General features: G+C 41.0%; 1 protein-coding gene across 3 annotated transcripts in view; it reads right to left on the reverse strand.

Annotated features, from left to right (window-relative positions):
• Positions 1-19,476, reverse strand: part of SPPL2A (signal peptide peptidase like 2A) — a 53,500-nt gene extending 34,024 nt beyond the window's left edge. For 2 of the 3 annotated variants that reach the window (XM_040226509.1, XM_040226508.1), the window contains exon 1: positions 19,203-19,439. Coding sequence is in view for 1 of the 3 variants with exons in the window: in XM_040226507.1 (XP_040082441.1) it covers positions 19,203-19,268 (66 nt within the window). In the remaining 2 variants the exon portion in view is untranslated. Of the gene's footprint in view, positions 1-19,202 lie in introns of all 3 variants that reach the window. The other variant, XM_040226507.1, reaches the window with a different exon arrangement.
• Between the last annotated feature and the right edge of the window lie 3,019 nt (positions 19,477-22,495).

Raw genomic sequence — 22,495 nt, forward strand, 5'->3', positions numbered from 1 at the left:
CGGTTGCTCAGAAAACGTTCTTGAAGGAAGTCACTTTTTTAATGGCCCACGTTATAAGGGCCATATCCCAGGGAGGAATCTTGTTATGATGTTATAACTACGATACTCCCTTCACATCCTGAAACTTTACTTCCCAATCTCTTATGAGTTATTATTTTATTATTCATATTCTATAAAAGACAATGCACCTGAAATCCTTTAACCTATTTTACCTTCCATATTCTATGAGTTACTAGGGAAAAAAATTTTTTTTCCTTTTATTTTTGGCTGTGCTAGGTCTTTGTCACTGGGCAGGCTCTTCTGTAGTGGCAAGCTGGAGCTACTCTCTAGTTGCAGTGTGCAGGCTTCTCATTCAGTGGCTCCTCTTGTGACAGAGCACGGGCTTGAGGGACACAGGCTTGAGTAGTTGCCACGTGTGGCTCAGTAGTTGCGGCACAGAGGCTTAGTTACTCTGTGGCATGTGGGATCTTCCACGTGTCTCCTGTATTGCAGGGTAAACTTCTAAGTGCTATCTTTGGAAATGAACCAGAGAAACTAGAAATCTCAAGTTTTCAAGACCCTGCAAAAAATCTATTCAAAAAGACCAATCTAGAGTTTAAAGTGCAAAAAGAAGATCTAGAAGAATGTTCTTTCCTTGTGCCTCATCTCCCACTACCAAGAAAGAAGAGAGACAAGAGGTAATAAGTGACTAAAAAGAAAAACCATAGTACACGGGGGTAGGGGGTGGGAGTGGAGCCTATGATATGAAGAAACAGCCCAAGATAACTAGAATGCTACTCTGCATCACAATTCCCTTTAAACTTGGATCAATCCAGATTCTTCCTCTCTCCTTTGAGAAAGTCTTACGCTACAACCAAAGCGAGAAAAAAGATTGTTTGGCAGTTAAAGATGGTGTACTACCAAGCCTCTGCCGCTAAAGCACACACCGACATTTGACCATTTTTGATCTATTAATTTTGTAAATTTGTAATTTCAGTAATTACATAGAAGTCAATCTGAATATATAAGAAGTACTGAAATGCTCTAATCCATGTTCTCCTACCTAAAATCTCTTGTGAACATTTGGGATTTGAGGGCTTTCTGGCATACTTGGGACTTCATTAGCTTATGGATCTAAGAAAGTGTAGGGAATTCTTCAAACATGCCATCAGATTACATAAAATGTTACATAATGAAATTATTTCTGGAAAAAAGAAATGCAGTTTTCGTTCAGCTACATACTTGGTATCTATGAATGGATTCTGACAGCAGAGGTGGACAGAGCTGTTAAATTATTACTGAATCTATTGTTTGGGATTGTTTGATGTTCAAGTTATGCCCAATTTGGTCAGTTTCCAAATATAGCCTCTTCCACCTTGTTCTTTGTATCCTTTCAACAAGACCCCATTAGTCTTTGAGGACTTCCTTGTTTCTAGGCTGAATTTATCCTTTACTTGTCACAGATCAGAACCAGTAATTCTCCTAAGCTCCTTTTAGAAAGGACTATATTTAAAACAGGATTTGGTTTTAACCTAAAGCAAATGAAAAAGGAAAAATAAAAGAAGCTAAAGGCAAAGGAGAAAAAGAAAGATACACCCATCTGAATGCAGAGTTCCGAAGAATACCAAGGAGAGATAAGAAAGCCTTCCTCAGTGAACAATGTGAAGAAATAGAGGAAAACAATTGAATGGGAAAGACTAGAGATCTCTTCAAGAAAATCAGAGATACCAAGGGAACATTTCATGCAAGTTCAGTTCAGTTCAGTTGCTCAGTCATTTCCGACTCTTTGCTTCCCTATCCATCACCAACTCCTGGAGCTTACTCAAACTCATGTCTATCGAGTCGGTGATGCCATCCAACCATCTTACCCTCTGTCATCCCCTTCTCCTGCTTCAATCTTTCTCAGCATCAGGGTCAATAAAGGACAGAAATGGTACAGACCTAACAGAAACAGAAGATATTAGGAGGAGGTGGCAAGAATACACAGAAGAACTGTACAAAAAGACCTTCATGACACAGATAATCACGATGGTGTGGTCACCTACCTAGAGCCAGACATCCTGGAATGTGAAGTCAAGTGGGCCTTAGAAAGCATCACTGCAAACAAAGCTAGTGGAGGTGATGGAATTCCAGTTGAGCTATTTCAAATCCTGAAAGATGATGCTGTGAAAGTGCTGCACTCAATATGCCAGCAAATTTGGAAAAACTCAGCAGTGGCCACAGGACTGGAAAAGGTCAGTTTTCATTCCAATCCCAAAGAAAGGCAATAATGCCAAAGAATGTTCAAACTACCTGCACAAATGCACTCATCTCACAAGATATCAAAGTAATGCTTAAAATTCTCCAAGGTAGGCTTCAACAGTACATGAACTGAGAACTTCCAGATGTTCAAGCTAGATTTAGAAAAGGCAGAGGAACGAGAGATCAAATGCCAACATCTGTTGTATCATCAAAAAAGCAAGAGAGTTCCAAAAAAACATCTACTTCTGCTTTATTGACTACATCAAAGCCTATGACTGTGTGGATCACAACAAACTGTGGAAAATTCTTAAAGAGATGTGAATGCTAGACCACCTGACCTGCCTCCTGAGAAATCTGTATGAAGGTCAAGAAGCAACAGAACCAGACATGGAACAATGGACTGGTTCCAAATAAGGAAAGGAGTATGTCAAGGCTGTATACTGTCACCCTGCTTATTTAACTTATATGCAGAGTACATCATATGAAATGCCAGGCTGGATGAAGCACAAGCAGGAATCAAGATTGCAGGGAGAAACATCAATAACTTCAGATATGCAGATGACACTACCCTAATGGCAGAAAGCAAAGAGGAACTGAAAAGCCTCTTGATGAAAGTAAAAGAGGAGAGTGAAAAAGTTGGCTTAAAACTCAACACTCAGAAACTAAGATCATGGCATCTAGTCCCATCATTTCATGGCAAATAGATGGGGAAACAATGGAAACCGTGACAGACTATTTTCTTGGGCTCCAAAATCACTGCAGGCGGTGACTGCAGCCATGAAATTAAAAGACGCTTACTCCTTGGAAGAAAAGTTATGACCAACCTAGACAGCTTATTAAAAAGCAGAGACATTACTTTGCTGACTAGTCAAAGCTATTATTTTTCTCAGTAGTCATGTATGGATGTGAGAGTTGGACCATAAAGAAAGCTGAGGGCTGAAGAATTGATGTTTTTGAACTGTGGTGTTGGAGAAGACTCTTGAGAGTCCCTGGGACTGCAAGGAGATCCAACCAGTCAATCCTAAAGGAGATCAGTCCTGAATATTCACGGGAAGGACTGATGCTGAAACTGAAACTCCAATACTTTGGCCACCTGATGTGAAGAACTGACTGAATGAAAAAGACCCTGATGCTGGGAAAGACTGAGGGCAGAAGGAGACGACAGAGGATAAAATGGTTGGATGGCATCACCAATTCAATGGCCATGAGTCTGAGCAAGCTCCAAGAGTTGGTGATGGACAGGGAAGCCTGGCATGCTGCAGTCCATGGGGTGGCAATGAGTTGGACATGACTAAGGGAATGAACTGACTGACTTGGTTTTAACTGTGTCTAAGGCTGCTGAAGTGGTATAACCTTTACAACAGACAACTGTCAATATCAATCAAACTTTTTTTATTGGAGTATAGTTGCTTTACAATGTTGTTTAGTTTCTGCATTACAACAAAGTGAATCAGCTACATGTGCATATGTATTCCCTCTCTTGAGCCTTCCTCCCACTCCCCAATCAAATGTTTTTAATATATATAATTCTGATTCATATCCTACAGTTGTATTATTATTACACAATGCACAAGATTGTAGAAAGATAAATGTACAGGGATATTCACTGCAATATTATCTGTTATAGCAAAAACAAAAAAACAACATATTCTACAGATAAGGATCCATTACATTATGGTATATACTGTACACAGCTTCAAAAAGAAAGAACTTGATCTACTTGTAGAAATACATATCCATAGTGAGAAAAGCCAATTCCAGAAAGATATTTACAATGTTTCCTATTTTCATAAAAATAAAGGTCCCTATACGTACCTGTACATTTATGTAAACTTAAAGAATGACAGAGAGAGAAACACACCAGCCTGTTTAAAAAACAAAAGAAGAGGAAAGCAAAAGCAAAGATGAAGATATAAAAAGACTGGAAAGAGAAAATTTAAAAAGGAAAACACAATCAAAGAAAACATAAAGGTATGAAATCCCTCTCTTGCTATCCTGCCCACAGTCACCCCTTATGGGCTTTTATGTCTTTCCAGATACTATCTATGAATATTTAAGATAGATAGAAAGATAGACAGATCTCAAATATATACCTTGTTTGTTTTACACATATGGGATCTTACTATATATACTACTGTGTAGCTTTTCTAAAATTTATCTTACTGAAGTATAACTGATTTACAACACTGAGTTAATTTCTACTGTAAAGTGATTCAGTTCTACATATATACATTTTTTATTATGATTTATTAGAGGATATTGCATATAGTTCCCTGTGCTATACAAGAAGACTTTGTTGTCTATCCTATACATAGTAGTTTGCATCTGCTAATTACAAACTCCCAGTCCTTTCCTACTCAACACCCCTTCTGCTATGCAAGTCTATTCTCTATGTCTGAGTCTGTTTCTGTGTCATAGATAAATTCATTTTGGTCATATTTTAGATTCCACATGTAAGTGATATCATATCGTATCTGTCTTTCTCTTTTTGACTTACTTAGTATAATCTCTAGGTCCACCCATGTTGACACAAATGGCATTGTTCCACTCTATCATGGCTGAGTAGTATTCTGTTGTTTAAATGTACCACATCTTCTTTATCCATTCATCTGTGAATGAACATTTAGGCTGCTTCCATGTCTTGGCTACTGTAAATAGTGCTACTATGAATACTGGGTTGTATGTATCTTTTTGAATCATAGTTTTCTCTGGATATATGCCCAGGAGTGGGATTGCAGGATCATATAGCAACTCTATTTTTAGTTTTTTTGAGGAGCCTCCATGCTGTTTTCCATAGTGGTTGCACCAATTTACATTCCTAACGACAGCGTAGGAGGGTTCCCCTTTCTCCACACCCCCTCCAGTATTTGTTATTTGTAGACTTTTTAATGATGATCATACTGACTGTGGTAAAGGGGTACCTCACTGTAGTTTTGATTGGCAGTTCTCTAAGACAACGTTGAGTGTCTTTTCATGTGATTGTATGTTAGCCCACATGTATTCTTTGGAGAAATGTTTATTTAGCTCTTCTGGCCATTTTTCAATTGGGTTGTTTGTTTTAATGTTTCTGAGCTGCATGAGCTATTTATGTATTTTGGAAATTAAACCTCTGCAGGTCACTTCAGTTGCAAATACTTTTTCCCAGTCCATAGGTTCATTTTTTTCATTTTGTTTATGGTTTCCTTTGCTGTACAGAAGTTTGTAAGTTTGTCAGATCCCGTTTGTCTATTTTTGCTTTTATTTCTAGTGCCCTGGAAGACTGACCAAAGAAAACATTGGTATAGCTTATGTCAGAGAATGTTTTGTCTTATGTGCTCTTCATAAGAGTATTAAAGTGTCATGTCTTATATTTAAGTCTTTAAGCCATAAAATTTAAAATTTATATGTCAGAGTTTCCATATGGATACATATACACTATTTCCTTTTACAAAAAATATGGTATTGTATATATGTATGTAAAAATATGTATGACATTCAGCATTACTTTTATAATTACAAAGGCTAAGGGATTTTTTAAAAAGCTTAAAAGTATAACAAAATACAAAGATGTCCAACTATGAGTAACATTTATTGCTACAGAGGGACTACAATCTTCCTATGATGGTAGAAAACTACTATTGACATAGCAAAACTCACTGATATGGGAATTACTAAGGCAAACACAAATTTTAGTGGAAGATTAGTATAAGAGAAGAAAGGATACCCACACATAATTGTAGAATAGTTAGTACTGGTTATGGAACATGCAGTAAATTTCTTAAACAAGCTAATATACCCAAATAATTTAAGCATTTCCACTACATTTTAACAGCTCAGTAAAATTTTGAAAATTCAGTTTCTCAGCAATAGAGTCCATGTGTTTTTGGAAGTATAGGTCTGGGATAGAATGGCAGTTCACCATTTACTGGCTATGCTACAAGTCATTTAACCTGTTCTGGGTGTCATCGTTAGGTTGTTGGGCAGGGGGGCGGTGGCGGTACATGGCTTGAGGGATCTTAGTTCCCCAACCAGGGACTGAACATGGGCCCTGGCAGTGAAAGCACCAAGTCCTGACCACTGGACGGCCAGGGAATTCCCTCTTCAGCTTTGATATGACAAAAATGTCCATATCTCACAGAGCTGTCACAATGATTAAGTCAGATCGTGCAATTGCTAACACATATTAAGCTCATAATAAATGGTAACTGTTATTATTAATAATATATCTAGCACCTTGCCATGTACTTGTACCATGCAGGAGAAATACAAGATGATTAGCAGTTACTTAGGGCTTGGTAGAAGGTGAAAATGGGATAGCTACAGAATATGAAGTTTCTTTCTTTTTTCCTTTTTTTAAAATGGACTTTATTTTTCAGATCACCTTTAGGGTCACAGCAAAACTGAGCAGGAAGTATGGTATTCCTACATCTTTCCTTACCACACAAACTCATAGCCTTCCTCCAACCTCTGTTATTAACATTTGTTACCATCTGTGAATCTACACTGAAAATCTGTTACCACCCAAAGTCCAAGGTTTACATTTACAGTCTCCCCTGGTGTTTTATGTTCTATTGGTTTTGATAAATATATAATGACATGTATCCAGCACTGCAGTATCACATGGAAAAAGAAATAGTTTCACTGTCCTAAAAATGCTCTGTCCTCTACCTTTTTGGTTTCTTTTTGAGGTGATATCAATGTTTTAATATTGACTGTAGTAATGGTTTTTCATAGTAAAGCTATAGTTTTTCTAAGTAGTCATGTATGGATGTGAGAGTTGAACTATAAAAAGCTTTGCGCTAAAGAATTAATGCTTTTGAACTGTGGTGTTGGAGAAGACTCTTGAGAGCCCCTGGGACTGCAAGGAAATCCAACCAGTCCATTCTAAAGGAAATCAATCCTGAACATTTATCGGAAGGACTGATGCTGAAGCTGAAACTCCAATACTTTGGCCACCTGATACGAAGAACTGACTCACTGGAAAAGACCCTGATGCTGGGAAAGACTGAAGGTGGGAGGAGAAGGAGATGACAGGATGAGATGGTTGGATGGCATCACCAACATGATGGACATTAGTTTGAGTAAGCTCCGGGAGTTGGTGATGGACAGGGAAGCCTGGTGTGCTGCCATGGAGTCACAGAGTTGGACACGACTGGGCAACTGAACTGAACTGAACTGGTGTTTTATATTCTATGAAGTAAAGTCAAGTGAAGTGAAGTCGCTCAGTCATGTCCGACTCTTTGCGACCCTGTGGACTGTAGCCTACCAGGCTCCTCCATGCATGGGATTCTCCAGGCAAGAATACTGGAGTGGGTTGCCATTTCCTTCTCCAGGGGAATCGTCCCGACCCAGGGATCGAACTCAGGTCCCCCCCATTGCAGGCAGATGTTTTAACCTCTGAGCCACCAGGGAAGCCCTTATATTCTGTAAGTTTTGACAAATATATAATGACATGCATCCACCATTACAGTATCACATGGAAAAAAAAATAGTTTCACTATCTTAAAAATCCTCTGCTGTACCTATTTGGTTTCTTTTTGAGGTGATGTCAATGCTTTAACATTGACTGTAGTAATGGTTGCACCTATCTGTAAATATATTAAAAGCCACTGAATTGTTCTCTTTAAGTGGGTGAATTTTATGGTATATAAATTATATCTCAATAAAGCTGCCCCCTCCCCCAAAGAAACACTAAATAAGCAATTATAGTCTTGTTGGGAAAATTAAAAACAAACCTGCAACAGATAATCACAAACAGAATATGATTAAAGACAGAGTCTCTAGTAAAAGCTTTAGTAGTTCCTGGGCTGTTGGAAGGGCTTCACTGGTGGCTTAAATGGTAAAGAATCCACCTGTAATGCAGGAGACTTAGGTTCAGTTCCTGGGTCGGGAAGATCTCCTGGAGAAGGGAATGGTTACCCACTCCAGTATTCTTGCCTGGAGAATTTCCATGAGAGGAACCTGGTGGGCTGTAGCCCATGGTGTTGCAGAGTCAGACACAACGGAGCGACTAACACTTTCACTTTTCACTTCAGGGTACTGGAAATGCAAATTCTTGGACCCTATTCCAGATCTATTCAATCAGAAACACTGAGAAGTTTATTTTTAATAAGCCCTTATGGAAATGTTGACGCTTGTTAAAGTTTGAGTACCACAGCTGTATGGAGAAGGAAATGGCAACCCACTCCACTATTCTTGCCTGGACAGAGGAGCCTGGTGGGTTACACAGTCCAGAGGGTTGCAAAAAGAGTCAAAGATATGACTTAGTGACCAAACAACAACAATCACAAAACCAAAGCTATGTGGATGGTGCTTCTCAAGACTTAATGTACAAATTATTTAATTATCATATTAAAATACAGATTCTGATTCAGTGGGTCTGGGTGGAATCTGAGATTCTGCATTTCTAACAAGCACCCAGGTGATCCTGCTCCTGCTCTATGGACTCAACCTTGAGCAGCAAAAGCGATAAGGGAGTAAGAGCGCAGTCACCCCTCAGTAACTGAGGGAGATTGGTTCCAGGACAGATAACGAAATCCAGGTATGTTCATATCCCACAGATTTGCTTCCACACAAATTCAGCCAACTGTAGATCACAAGTATAGTATACATATTGAAAAAAATCCAAGTATAAGCAGACACACACATTTCAAAACCACGTAGTTCAAGGGCCAACTGGCAGAAACCACATCACTGTGGGCCAAATACATTGGGAAGCATAGAGGCCTGAAATGCAGTGTCCCTTCAAACATTACAAATATCAAATCAGGCGAGATCTGTGGTCCACTCATGCTAGTACTAGGTCACCTGAGAAAGACCCTATGGTGGAAGGATACCTTCCTTTACATCTTGCCAGTTAGAGACATGCTTCAAAACATCTGAATTTTCCTTTGTAATCAACTGTGGGCTGGTCTTCTGTAACTTTATGCAACTCTTTAAAAAATGTTTATATTTTCAACCAGTAATGAAAATATCCTCTTAGTAAAAAGTTTATAGAGTCAAGAGCTTGAAGGGATTTAGGGTAACAAAATCTAGTCCCTTTATTTCATAGCTCAAACAGGTCCAAAATGATCAAAATCAAGCGGTCTTGGGGGCCAAATTAGAACAGAGCTCTCTAAAACCCAGACCAGCCATCTTTCAACTCTGCTGTCCTTCAAGTTCCTTTATGCAGGTAGATCACCCTTCAGTATTAATACTGGCCACATATATCTCCGCATTAGCTGTTAACTCCCTTTCTGCCATGATACTGGGAATGGGTCTCCTACCACTACTCAAATTTCTCTAATACCCAATTAGTTCCTCCCACACCCTAAATATCCCAAACTCAAACTTATCTTTTCCTTGCTGCTGTTGTTCAGTTGCCCGGTCATGCATGACTCTGTGACCCCACAGACTGCAGTACGTCAGGTCTCCCTGTCCCTTGCCATCTCCCAAAGCTTGCCCAAGTTTATGTCCACTGCATCAATAATACTATACGGCCATCTCATCCTCTGATGCCCTCTTCTCTTTCTGCCCTCAATCTTTCCCAGCGTTATAGTCTTTTCCAATGAGTCAGTTCTTCGCATCAGGTAGCCAAAGTATTGAAGCTTCAGCTTCAGCATCAGTCCTTCCAATGACTATTCAGGGTTGATCCCTTATGATTGACTGGTTTCATCTCCTTGCTGTCAGGGAACTTTCAGGAGTCTTCTCCAGCATCATAGTTTCAAGGTATCAATTTTTTGGTGCTCTGCTTTTTTTACAGTCCAGCTCTCCTTACACTCTTCCAAGTAGCCCCACTTCTGGGACTCTAGAGTTTGATGGAATTCCTTTCCCTCTGACAAGTGCTCCTAACCCCACACCTTCCATCTTAATGACAGTTCCTACAACCTTTAGTAGTGGAGTCAAGTGTTCTTCATGGCCATTGAATCATCAATCTCACATCCACGTCTTTATATTCCACATCCTGCTTGAGCTCATGTGCAAGGGAAGCAAGTTTACTAGACCACAGTGTGAACCAGTAAAGCAGTACTTCCTGTTTTTCTGATTCAAATTTATCTCACATAAAACTTCATGGGATGTCTACTGTTCATGAACATTGCCAAATTAACTTTATCCAGATCACTTGACTTCAATCATATTCCATATCACCTTCTTTTCAAAAGAACGTTTAATTCTTTATTTTTAGTTGGTTGCACTGGGTCTTTGTTGCTGCTTGTGGGTTTTCTCCAGTGAGTGGGGGCTACTCTTCATTGCAGTGCTCGGGCTTCTCACTGCAGTGGCTTCATCTGTTGTGGAGCATAGGCTCTAGGGGGCGTGAGCTCAGTAGTTATGGCTTGCAGGGTTTACAGCACTGGCTCAGTAGTTGTGGTGCACAGGCTCAGCTGCTCCATGGCATGTGGGATCTTTCTGGGCTAGGGATCGAACCCATGTCTCCTGCATTGGCAGGTGGATTCTTAACCACTAGACCACCAGGGAAGACCAAGTCTACCTTAATGTTATAGTTGCCTATTTTGACCATTTTTCTCCTAAATAACTTTTGGTATGACCAGTGTCAAATGATTACCGAAAGTCTAAAAAAATAACCCAACTGTAATGGAGTACACTATACTCACATCTTGCAGGTACACTATCTCCCCATTTTCCCAGACCACTCAGACCTTAAACAAAAGGACATATAAAAAGAGCTGTACTTCATCTGTGTATTTACACTGAGTTGGTCTTGCACTGACCTTCATGTCCCTATCTCTTGAGGCTACATCCATGCTTTATACTCCAATCTCTTGGTAGTCCCAAGCACAGGCATTTGTATTCCTGGCCTCTGTTCACAGGTCTCCTGATGCTGACTCACCAGCCCAATATTAATCTAGGAAACAGGCCCTTCTATTCCTGTCCAAGCTAACAGCACAGTTCAAGGATTCTTCTTTGACTGCATTTCACAGATTTGGTTTGCCTTCTATCTTTCTCCTTCAAAAGGTATCTAGCAGCATTGGACCTACTTTCCAAATTTAAGTCTTTACACGTTCCTTTCAAAATAACAATTCTCTAGCTAAAAATTTATCTAACATACACACCACCATGAATCCATGCCACCTTTTCAGTTTGCCAATTGGTCCATTTTCACTTGATCAAGATCAAGCTCTGAAAAATACAGTGTTAACTTTTACTCTTGTATATATTTAATTCCCTTAAAAAGCCTATCAACAAAGCCAGTGGAGGTAATGGAATTCCAGCTGAGCTATTTCAAATCCTAAAAGATGATACTGTTAAAAGTGCTGTACTCAACATGCCAGCAAATTTGGAAAACTCAGCAGTGGCCACAGGACTGGAAAAGGTCAGTTTTCATTTCAATCCCAAAGAAGGGCAAGTCACAAAATATTCAAACTACTGCAAAAAATGCACTCATTTCACATGCTAGCAAGGTAATGCTCAAAATCCTTCAAGGTAGGCTTCAACGGTAAGTGAACCGAGAACTTCTAGATATACAAGCTGGATTTAGAAAAGGCAGAGGAACCAGAGATCAAATTTCCAACATCCACTGGATCATAGAAAAAGCAAGGGAATTCCAGAAAAACATCTGCTTCAATGACTATGATAAAGCCTTTGACTCTGTGGATCACAAAAAACTGGAAAATCCTTCAAGAAATGGGAATACCAGACCACTTTATCTGCATCCTGAGAAACCTGTATGCAGGTTGAGAAGCAACAGTTTAGGACCAGGTATGGAACAACGGACTGGTTCTAAATTAGGAAAGGAGTACGTCAAGGCTGTACTCCTTGTCTTGGCCTGCTCCTAAGACCTGCTGGATCAGAATTTGATTTTAATAGAACATTAAATTCAGGAAGCACTAATCTGTAATAAAGGATAAGAAATTGCTGCCCAGATTAGAGCATAATCTCTAGGCAAAGAGAATCACGCTTGACTAATCTGATTGTCACCCTGCCTATTTAACTTATATGTAAAATACATCATGTGAAATGCCGGGCTGGATGAAGCACACGTTGAAATCATTGCTGGGAGAAATATCATCAGATATGCAGATGGTACCACTCTAATGGCAGAAAGCAAAGAGAAACTAAAGAGCCTCTTGATGAGAGTTAAAGAGCAGAGTGAAAAAGCTGGCTTAAAACTCAACATTCAGAAAATGAAGATCACGGCATCCAGTCCCATCACTTCACAGCAAGTAGATGGGGAAAAATTGGAAACAGTGACAGCTTTTATTTTCTTGGGCTCCAAAATCAATGGGGATCAATGGGGACAGAGACTGCAGCCAAGAAATTAAAGACACTTGTTCTTTGGAAGAAAAGCTATGACAAACAAAGACAGCATATTAAAAAGCAAAGATGTCACTTTGCAAAGTTCCATATAGTCAAAGCTATGGTTTTTCCAGTAGTCATGCACAGATGTCGAGAGTTGGATCATAAGGAAGGCTAAGTGCTAAAGAACTGATGCTTTTGAACTGTGGTGCTGGAGAAGATTCTTGACAGTCTCTTGGACAGTAAGGAGATCTAAACAGTCAATCCTAAAGGAAATAAACCCTGAATATTCATTGGAAGGACTGATGCTGAAGCTGAAGCTCCAATATTTTGGCTACCTGATGCGAAGAGCAGACTCTTTAGAAAAGATCCTTTTACTGAGAAAGATTAAAGGAAAGAGGAGAAGGGGACAACAAAGAACGAGATGGGTTGATGGCATCACTGACTCAGTAGACATGAATTTGAGCACACTCTGGAAGATAACGAAGGACAGGGAAGCCTGGCATGCTGCAGTTCATGGGGTCACAAAGTGTCGGACACGATTTAGAGACTGAACAATAACAACAAAAAGCCTTAACAGATTAGTTAAGCATGATTCTTTTTGCCTAGAGATTATGCTGTAATATGGGCAGCAATTTCTTATCCTTTATTACAGATCAGTGCTTCCTGAATTTAATGTTCTATTAAAATCAAATTCTGATCCAGCAGGTCTTAGGAGGAGGCCATGATTATGCATTTCTAACAAGCTTCCAAGTGATGCTCTGATGTTGTCTATAGAGTACGTATATCTACAGATCTCATCACGTACAGCAGTGAAACTCACCAGGTTTCCAGATGTTACTGAGGTCCTCCCAGGAATTTTCTTAAGAGGTCAAAGTCTCACTATAACCGCAGTACGCTGGGAGAGTCAACGCTCATGTTCTGGAGAGCAGTTCCACCACTGCATCCACAAGTTCACTCAAAAATCTTATGCATGTGTATCACTGGGTCCCAGCTCCCCCCCCCACCTCCACAGTCTGTCAATCAAACCCGTTTCACATTATTTGTATTGCTATCCATTAGACATACTTAATCCTCTGGTTTGAAAGAACAATGTGTGAATGTGACTAACTCTCACATTAACTCCCCCTGCAACCTTTCTTCATAAAATCTACAAATTAAATTATTTCTCTAATTTTAGATACTGCATAGGAGCACTAGAGGTTTGGAGCAACTTTTGCTAACAGAATTTATTTAAAATGAGAACTAGCAATTAAAAAAAAAACTTTATTTCTAAACCAAAAGATTAAAAGTTACAATGTAATCACTGAATGTTAAATGCTCAGGAGTAATAGTCATCCACACATTACCCTTATATCAGAGCAATGTAGAAGGTATCATTTTCTTTACAAACTTCTTTCTCTTTACACAGATTATGAGTTTCAGGTCAATAGCAATACAGTAAGAGTTGAAATGACCTCTATAGGAAAGGCAGAATTGAGGTTTTGTGTCCAAATGATAGATGTTCCAAAGTCAGATCTAAGTAATTTTCTAACTCACTATTATGCCTCTTTCCTCCCTAATAAATTCTATCAAGACAATCTTATGTTCTTTCTACTACTTCCAGGATTCAAGGTTTATGGAAATAATGCACTGAAACTGAGTAGACCAAGATCCTCAGAGATGATGTGAAATCTTAATTACTTAATCAGCAGCTCAATGGAAGCTTGGGCACCCAACAGAGATTTACAGAGAATCAGAAGAGTCTGTGTGCCACCATGGGAAAGCAGATTCCCAGAATCATTCCATAGACTTGGAGAATCTGGGGACATGTAACAGGCTAAGATGTACTAGGGGGCAGGGAAGTAACAAGGTAACCATTTCCTCCATTCAATACTCTGCAGTCTATGAGGTGCTATGGGAGACAGCAGAGGATCAGTCAGGTAAAATTTCTCCTTCATGGGGCTTATATCCTATTTGTTACCTAGATCCAGACTTCTCCTTGGTTTTCCTTAAGTAATCTTACTACTTAACTATTATAGAATTTGTGATTTATACTAGAATTCATAAACTCAAATGCCTAAAAGGCCAGCCATAAATCAAATTGATTTAAGTCCACAGGACATGGTAATGTTTGGCAATTTCTGGCCTAAAGGTAATCACTTTTTTTTTTTTTTTACTTAGTATTTTGGGGTACGTGTCCATACCTGAAGGCTTTATGGTCTAGATTTCTATAAACAGATTCAACTGCAGGTAAATTTTTAATAAAATTTAAATGTAATCATAAAAAATGATTACACACATAATAAACAGGACTCCTCCTATCTTTAGACTTTTTTTTGAAAATAAATTCACAAATTTATCCAAGCAGTCCTGTGATCTATTTTTGATAAATAAACAAACAAAACAAAAAACAACTTAGTGGAAAAATCTAAAAAGATATCTAGAAAGCCCGGGTTCTAGTCCTCTTTTTGGTGACCTTCTATATGGTCTAGGACAAACTGTTATCTTCCAGAAACTCCTCTCAGGATTATTTTGAGATGCTAAGGAGATGTATATGTAGGTGCTATATTCTGGAAATGCGGGGACTGCGAGCTTCCTGGTGTCTTTTCTCATAAGGGCACCAACTCCATCACAAGAAACCCACTCTCTCATCTAAACCTAATTATCTTGCAAAGGCCAAATCTCCAAATACTATCAACATTGGGTGTTGGTGCTTCAACATATGAATTTTGGGAGGACACAATTCAGTTCACTACAGCAGCTAAGCATGTCTCTGATAGGTTGGGTAGGAGAACACAACTACTTTCCTCAGGAAGTTGACAGAGAAGGGATTAAAGAAGATTCTTTGAGTTGGTATAGTATATCAAAGGAAGGAAGATTACAGCAAGAGAGTTTTCTGCTAGAGATCCTGATGATCACTTCAGGAAGGAGATAGATGGGCCCCAGCTGAATAGTTTCTCCCATGGACAGAAACTCCATAAAATCATGATGACTGAGGAGGCTGGGACCTACCTAGATAAGAGTTAAAGATCCCATATTCCACTTTCTCAAAGTCAAGGAGACTTCTGTGACTACACATGTACAGAAAGGCTCTTCTCTTTGGAGGTCAAAAAGGGAGGGGCCACTACCCCATTTTAAGTGATGTCAACTACCCATAGGCCTCTTTGCTAGAATCCAGCTTGGCTAAGAGATGCACATGGACACATGGGAGGACCCTGAGATATACCAGATACAGACTCAGAACCAGGAAAAGCAAGATAATTAGCCAAAGGAAACCCAAAAGAAATGCCCCATAAAAGTGTCTCAAACCCACCACGAGGGCATGACTCTCTGAGCCCACCCATATGTCCACGTACCCTTTTCCTCCTAGTAAACACTTCACTTGTTTCACCACTTTCCATTTCTATGTGGAAATTCATTTGTACACAGCTGACAGGACAGGGCCTTGCCACTGGCCACTGGCTCTGGTGGCCTAGTGGGGGCTCTCTCTCGTGCTGGTCTAGCAGCAGCACTCTCTGCTGGCCAACCTCCATCTCTGGCCAGGAATGGAGAGCCTGCCTCAAGTCACTGCAGGCTGAGACCACCCAAGATCAACACGACACTTCAAATTATTTGAAGTAATGAAAACATGAACAGAACTTTTATAAAACACTATGAGAAAGACTTGGGATTCTTCAGAGAACTTTGAAACAATTTTAGAAAACAGATCCAGGCTACATTTCACTCATTCTCTTTGAAACAGAACTTTGAGACAGTCGGGGCTAGTGGTAGAAGTTGGACTGAGGAAAAACAAATGAAATATGGAATTATGGCAAAGACAAGAGAGAAGCAACTACTTGCCAGGCACTCTTTTCATGTCTAGACTCAAATGTTTAACGGGTTTAGAAGTCATTAAAACAGCCAGACGTGCTGTAGCTTGAGCAAGACACACAGTAAGGTCATTCAGATGTTAAAGGGCTTTTCCAACACTAAACCGTCTGCCTCTTCTACAAAGATATGACACTTTCTGGAGATTAAGTGCTGCTTCTAGAAGAGGATGATGACCCTGTTCTAACATGACCAGGAGAAAAGAGGCCCCATTGGGCCAGCTTAAAAGCCCAGAAAGAAGAAATGAAATGATTAAGCTGGCATCATTCATTCAAATGAACTCAAGAAAGGCCACCAGAGCTGTAAAAGTAGGGAAGAGTAGTAAACAAAGGCGTCAGGGAGAAAATGGTTAAAATAACAACAGTAACAATAAAAGTTAAAGTAGAGAAGAAAAGGAACTAGGTATCCAGCAAACAGAAGAGAGAGCTCCCTGCTGAGAAAAAGGATGTGAGATTTATTTGAGTTCCTCAGAAAAGGAAAGGAACAAGAGATCATTTCAGGAAACTAAAGGAAGAAAGAGTGAAGAAGTAAACAAATCCACTGAGAAATCAATAAGAAACAGAAAATCAATACTACTAGTTGGCACTAAAACAGATCTTTTCAACTTAAAAACATATTGTCAAGTTTATTACAGTTACCAGCACAGCTCCTTGCATATAAGAGGTGTACACTATTTGTGGAGTGAAAGAATGTTATGAAGTCCCCATAACAACCCTGCAACCAGGGAGTACTGAACTCAAAGATTAATATACTGAAATATGACAAAATACATACATGTAATATGAAAAGAATAACATCTAGAATATGGGAGAGACAAACTAGCTACAATTTAGAACTGGGACAAACTTTTAGACTTGTGAAGCACTTGAAATTAAATGAAGTTTGTTTACATTTTTCCTGTGAGAGGCATTCGAGCTTTTAATAAGAATTTCAATGTGAATTTGGTAAGAATTTTAGGGGGGGTGGGTTCAGGATGCGGGCAACACCTGTATACCTGTGGCTGATTCATGTTGATGTATGGCAAAAACCATCACAATATTGTAATTATTCTACTAAAATTAATTTAAAAAGAATTTCAGTGTGAGTTTATGAGCAACTGATGTACTTATTATTAAATTATTAATTTGCATTCATAAAGGATAGGTGGAAATTTATACACATGTATATATTCTTACAATTAGCTTAAGAAGTTCAAATAAAAATGAGTGCAAAACCACTAAAAAATGTCATACCTAAGTTATAGTTTTATGTGTATATACACACTATTTGAATTAACCTTTGGACACGTCTAATTACAAAGTAAAGAACATCTCAAAGATTCAGACCAACACTACTACTTTGTTATTCTCTTTATATTCTACTCCCCACATGCCATTCCTACCAATTTTTAGATACATCCCCTCATTCATGTTCCTAATACCCTCTAGCAGTTATGAAAACACCAAGGACACTTCGGGCTCTAAATCTGGTTTTTCAATAAATGTTAAAGACACTTTCACACTGAATACATTCACTAGTAGTAATTCTTTAAACTGGAGAGTAAGCAAAATACACTATTTCAGAAAAGTTACACATTCTAATGGAAAGAACTAGACAGGCATACACCACAGAAATTCTATAAAAAGCTCATAAAAGCTTCCAACTTGAAACTCCCTGCGGGAAATCTATAAGAAACAAAAACTGAAACAGACAACCCCGGTGCCCTGCCCAACCACTTACTGGAGCTCCAACTACTTGGTGTTTAATTTTAAGACACTATAACATTTCTCTAAGTATGAAAACAAACTTGAGGACACATATTTGTTATTGTTACTTAACTGGCTCTCCTTGCCTTTAAACTAGGCAGAGAACTGAAAACCACTAAAATAATTACTCCGGTGTGTTCCTTAAAAAATTATTTTGAATCATTATATTACCAAAAAACCCCAGAATGAAATCAAAGGAACCCTAAGAACAAGCAGAAACACTGGAGGTGGGGGCGGGGGGATCTGTTTTAAGAGCAACTAAACTAAAGCCCGGAGAAGGCGATGGCAGCCCACTCCAGTGCTCTTGCCTGGAAAATCCCAAGGACAGAAGAGCCTGGTGGGCTGCAGTCCATGGGGTCGCAAAGAGTCAGACACGACTGAGCGACTTCACTTTTACTTTTCACTTTCATGCACTGGAGAAGGAAATGGCAACCCACTCCAGTGTTCTTGCCTGGAGAGTCCCAGGGACGGGGGAGCCTGGTGGGCTGCCGTCTACAGGGTCGCAGAGTCGGACACGACTGAAGTGACTTAGCAGCAACAGCAGCAAACTAAAGCGCAGTTTTTGAACCGCTAAACTTACTCAGGGATCAAGTATATTATTTTTCCTTCTTTCAGAGTTAGGGCTTGAGGCGGGGCGGGGTGTGTGTGTGTGTGAAGGTTAAACAGCTGTAAGAAAGGCTGGACAATAAAATCAGAGGTCAATTAAAAATAGCCTGGAACGGTGAAAACCTACAGAGAAGCATCAAGGTCAAAATAGTATTAGGGGTTGGGCAGATAGCTTTCTCTGGGATAAGTACTGGGAGATCTCAAACGACGCGAATGGGGGCTAGAAGGAGAGCGAGTAGCGAGTAAGTCAGGGGCTGCTGCTAAGTCGCGTCAGTCGTGTCCGACTCTGTGCGACCCCATGGACGGCAGCCCACCAGGCTCCCCCGTCCCTGGGATTCTCCAGGCAAGAATGCTGGAGTGGGTTGCCATTGAGTCAGGGGAAGAAAGAAAAAAACCCCGGCAGGCCGCGTAGGAGACGGAGAAGGGAGGCCGACCCGGAGCAGGACGGGGTAGGGGGAAGTTTGGAGGAGGAGGAGGAAGAGGAGGGCGAGGGCGAGGGGGAGGGGGAAGGGAAGGGAAGGGGCCCGGCCCCGCCCCGGGGAGGCCCGAGAACCCTCCCGCCCCGCTTACCAGAGGGAGCAGGAAACCCCAGAGCAGGGCGGCCGCGGCAGGGGGCAGCGGCGACTGCCGACCCATCGAACTGACGGGGAGGCGCCGGGCGGCGCGTCGAGGCTCAGGGGGCAGGCTCCGGATCCCGTCGCGGCGCTGCCTCGGTGGCCGGGCTGGACAGAGTCGGATCGCGGACCTTGAGTGGGGCCGCCGCGGCTGCTGGAGCCGCCGCTGCAGCGCCGACTTCCTCTTCCGGCCCCGCCCGGAGGACGCGGAAACCCCCACGGGCCATGTGGAGTCCCGGGCGGCGCGCGCCTCCCGCCAGGCTCTCGGAGCTTCCCGACGCTGGCGGGCACAGGCGGCGTGGCTGGGCGTGTCTCTATCCAGCTGCCTGACCTGAACTGTCCCCAAGTCCGGGCAGGCGAAGGGACTTTTTCAAGGCCTTCTTCCTTGAATCCGCGGCGCGTCTGTTCTCTTCCCCAGTAACTATCCAGGTGTTCGAGTCAGAATCCTACATGCTCTGAGTCTTAATTCATCGGCTCTTCAGCAGTCCTACGAACTCTCATGCTGTGTCCCAAGTCGGGTCAGTTCAGTTCAGTTCAGTCGCTCAGTCGTGTCCGACTCTTTGCGACCCTGTGAATCACAGCACGCCAGGCCTCCCTGTCCATCACCAACTCCTGAGTTCACTCAAACTCATGTCCATCGAGTCGGTGATGCCATCCAGCCATCTCATCCTCTGTCGTCCCCTTCTCCTGCTCCCAATCCCTCCCAGCATCAGGGTCTTTTTCAATGAGTCAACTCTTTGCATGAGGTAGCCAACGTATTGGAGTTTCAGCTTCAGCATCAGTCCTTCCAATGAACACCCAGGACTGATCTCCTTTAGAATGGACTGGTTGGATCTCCTTGCAGTCCAAGGGACTCTCAAGAGTCTTCTCCAACACCACAGTTCAAAAGTATCAATTCTTTGGCGCTCAGCCTTCTTCACAGTCCAACTCTCATATCCATACATGACCACTGGAAAAACCATAGCCTTGACTAGACGGACCTTTGTTGGCAAAGTAATATCTCTGCTTTCCAACATGCTATCTAGGTTGGTCATAACTTTCCTTCCAAGGAGTGTCTTTTAATTTCATGGCTGCAATCAAATCAGGTCACCTTCTCCCAAATCACTGTGATCTAGGCCACTGATATTTCTCTCCTCCAAACTGGTTTCAGTTTCCACTCCCCACAGACCATTATCCACCCAGATGTCCTGGAGAGATCTTTTTGAAAATGTAAATGAGATCATGTTACTCCTAACCACACTTGGAGCAAAATAAAAACTCTACTCTGGGCAACGTTTATGTAACATCATCCCTGCCTTCTTCTGTGACCCCATCTTCATGATTTTTCCCATGCTTGGTTTAAGCCACGTGGGCCCCCTTTATTTCTTCTGGTCTTTGTACTGGTAGTTCTCCCAGCTGGAATGCTCTTCTCTCTGAATACGCAGCACTCTGGCATTCACTTAGCAGCTTAAATGTCATTTTCTCAGAGGGAACGCCTTGACATAATCTAAAGTAACCTCCCAGTCACTGTCATATCGCATGATTTATTTAAATTCTCTGCATAGCACTTTTCACTCTTGCATTCTCTTATTTATCTCTTCATTTATTTATGATTGATTCCCATTTGATAGAAAGGAGTATCTTTGATTTGTTCACTCCTCTATCCATTACAACATTTGGCATAAAGTTGGTCCTCAGATGTTTGTTGGATGAATATTCAATACCAAACACTGTATACAATGCTGTCCCTGCCATCCCACAGCTCAGGGTTTAGGGAAGGACAGATGTGTGAGCAAATAGTTCAAAGTGAGTAATGACTCTTTTGTTTGCACAAGATGCTATGGGAGTATCAAAGGAACACTTAAAGGGGTGCCAGGAAAAATTTCAACTTAAGCTGAGTCTAGAAGACTGAGTTAATTTTAGCCAGGCAATGGGTATGGGAAGGGGGAGACTTCCAGGAAGAGTGAACCATTAGTGTCAAAGCCAAAGGTGACATTGGAGGAACTGCAAAACTCAGGCTTGGCTGAAGTTATGGGTGATGATAGATGAAGTGAGAGTAGAAGGCAGACGCCAAATCACAAATAGATGGGAGAATCCTGCTTGGAATTTTAGGCTTCAGCTAGTTGGTGGTGAAAAGTGCAGTGATGGACAATTTCTGTTTAAAAGCTCACTGTGGTGGTAGACAGAGTGGCAGATGGATGGAAACAGGGCAATAGTAGAAGCCAGGAGAACTCTTAGACAACAGAGAAGCCTGGCAGGCTTTAGTGTATGGGGTCACATAGTCGGACGCGACTTAGCAACTAAACCAACACCACCACCACCGCCAGTAACCTAATCCAGGCAGGGGTAGTGAGGGCCTGAACTGAGACAGAGTGGCAGAAGAAATGGAAAGGAGAGGGAGGTGGTGGATCCAAAGACTCGAGGCAGGATTTGGTGTAACTGAGGGGACATGGGAGATGAGGAGAGGGATGGTTCTCAGGACCCTGCCCTGGGTCTTTTATTGAGATGATCATCACAAGAGATGGAAGAGACTGAGGATGGGAGAGGAGGAAGAAATAATTTTGAACTTGAGTTTGAAATGTTTGTAGGACATTCTATTGCAAATATCTGTAGGTTAATGGCTAAGTCTGAGACTTAGTGGCACAGTGAGGCCAGAACTCAGGTCTCCTGTCTGTCAATCTGAGTCTCTTCACATTTTCTAGCTGCCTAGGGCAAGTCAGATTTCCCTTTTGCAAAATGACTGTGATTAGATGACTTCATCTCTAAATATTCCCTTCTGCCCATAATGGCTCTTTGCCTGTGAATCTCCAGGGTGGCTCCTGAGTCTATCTGAAAATCTCTGGTTTTCCTGCCTGGAAACTCCTGTCCTGGAGTTATGCCATTTTTCTTTCCTCTCAGTTGGGGAAAATTTTGAACCTGCATTCAAAGAACCTGTGGTATAGGCTAGTGCTTGTGCAGTCTCTCTTTACCTGCTTTAGTTTTTTTTTCAGCTGAAAGATGGACAGTAAAACCTGTTCTGACTGTCTCATATGAGTATTGTAAAAATTATAGGATTTGTAATTTGAGTGTAATTACTCCATTTTTTTAAAAACAAAAAAGTAGGGAGAGGAGGAGAAAAAAATAGAAGGCTTTGCTATTGTAGTGTTAGCACTGTTTGTCATAATTCTTCTGCCAGAATTTTTTCTCATTGGTCAAAGCCCTTGTGCATGATGAAGGAAAATGGAAGGGTTAATGGAAATTTAAAAACAGTTTAATAACTTTACTATTGGA

Source organism: Oryx dammah, unplaced genomic scaffold (assembly GCF_014754425.2).
Source record: "Oryx dammah isolate SB20612 unplaced genomic scaffold, SCBI_Odam_1.1 HiC_scaffold_26, whole genome shotgun sequence".
Classification (NCBI taxonomy): domain Eukaryota; kingdom Metazoa; phylum Chordata; class Mammalia; order Artiodactyla; family Bovidae; genus Oryx; species Oryx dammah.